The sequence below is a fragment of the Ruditapes philippinarum genome, unplaced genomic scaffold (genome assembly GCF_026571515.1).
Source record: "Ruditapes philippinarum isolate M1 unplaced genomic scaffold, ASM2657151v2 ctg17141_1_1_1_1, whole genome shotgun sequence".
Classification (NCBI taxonomy): domain Eukaryota; kingdom Metazoa; phylum Mollusca; class Bivalvia; order Venerida; family Veneridae; genus Ruditapes; species Ruditapes philippinarum.
The window spans coordinates 6,759-8,283 of record NW_026852893.1 but is presented as its reverse complement, the minus strand read 5'-3'; the positions used below and the strand labels follow the sequence as shown (position 1 = coordinate 8,283).

At 36.3% G+C, this 1,525-nt stretch overlaps 1 protein-coding gene across 1 annotated transcript; it reads right to left on the bottom strand.

The window, feature by feature from the left end:
• Window positions 1-265: 265 nt before the first annotated feature.
• LOC132727517 (E3 SUMO-protein ligase ZBED1-like) lies at window positions 266-1,177 on the bottom strand. Its single transcript, XM_060713057.1, has one exon. The coding sequence runs from the start codon at window positions 1,175-1,177 to the stop codon at window positions 266-268; it is 912 nt and encodes a 303-aa protein (XP_060569040.1).
• Between the last annotated feature and the right edge of the window lie 348 nt (window positions 1,178-1,525).

The window sequence follows — 1,525 nt, the reverse complement described above, 5'->3', positions numbered from 1 at the left end:
TTTGAATTTTCACAACTCTATTTTATGAAGTCAATGCATGATATAAAATTATACAAGAATGTTTCTTTTGTCAAAACATTTTTGTTATTATATATCGCAAATGAGTTGATAGCAGTCACTGCACAAAGAAAAACTAGCGTACATAATTCAAGGGTGTAGATTTTACCGGCGGGGTTTTTCTTTTCTTTCTTGAACCACTTTTCTTGAATATTTGTGATTCAATGACATTAATTCAGAAAATTTCAAAAATTTACTCAGCAATTTTTCAGGGATCCCAACGGAATCCCCAGCTAGGAATCACAGGGATTCCTCCCGACTTTTTGGGATCCTCGGAATCCCGGGACCCCGTTAGTGTCGAACCCTGGGTAAAGTCCTTCAACACGTCTTTGAGATCCAAAATATTATCCCACTCGTGATCTTTGAGTAACAAATTGCTATCACTTTTCTTAGTGAACTTATCGTCTAACATAATATCCGTGATAACACGTCTTTGTTCACACAGTCTCTCTAACATGAGATGCGTTGAGTTCCATCTCGTTGGCACGTCTTGAATAAGTTCATGTTCAGGAACTTTGAACACTTTCTGTCTATTTCTCATCTCTGCTGTTAAGGTCGTGGAATGTTTAAAGTATCCAACGAGTTTTCTACTTTTAGCCACTATTTTGCTTACATTTGGTAATTCAAGTGCGGGTTTTACGCACAATTGAAGCGTATGTCCAAAGCAGCCTACATCACCCCAATCCTCGCACTTTTCACTAGCACTTTGCATATTTCTCGCATTATCATGTACAATTGACCCAATTTTGTTTTCTAATCCGAACTCAGATACACAATCCTTCAGTTTATTTGCGAGATTTTCACCAGTGTGTCTCTCTTGCATTTCGCGAGTCATCAACACTTTAGATTCCATCACCCAGTCATCAGTAAGATGATGTTCAGTAATAGTCATGTAACTGTCAGTAGCATTAGATGTCCATGTATCAGTGGTGAGCGAAACTGATTGAACACTTTCTAGGTTTTTGACAAGAGACTCTCTTTCGTCATCGTATCTCTTCTCAATACGCGATTTTACTGTGTTTCTACTCGGCACTTTGTACTCTGGCACTACTATCTGCATCAGATTAAGAAATCCTTCACTTTCTACTATACTTAAAGGTATATAGTCCTTTACAATCATGTTTGCTATAGCCTGCGTGATTTTTTCACTTTGCGTTTCAGTTATTTTATTTTTCGTGTTCACAAATATGTCAATTGAGTGTTTTTTTTGTGTGTCAGAGATTTTGTTTTCAGAAGGATGCTTTAAGCGTAAATGATTTAGCATGTTTGTAGTACCACCAGTATACGTCATTTCACAGCTACATTATGTACATTTAACAGTCTTGCTATCAGCACAGCGTTTGAAATATTTCCAGGCATTAGATTTTGCAGGCGGCATTTTGACTCTTATGGAAATTTTAATATCTTATTCTAAGCAAAAACTTTATCAAGATATAAAAAGTTAATGATATTTCTGGATTTATATGCT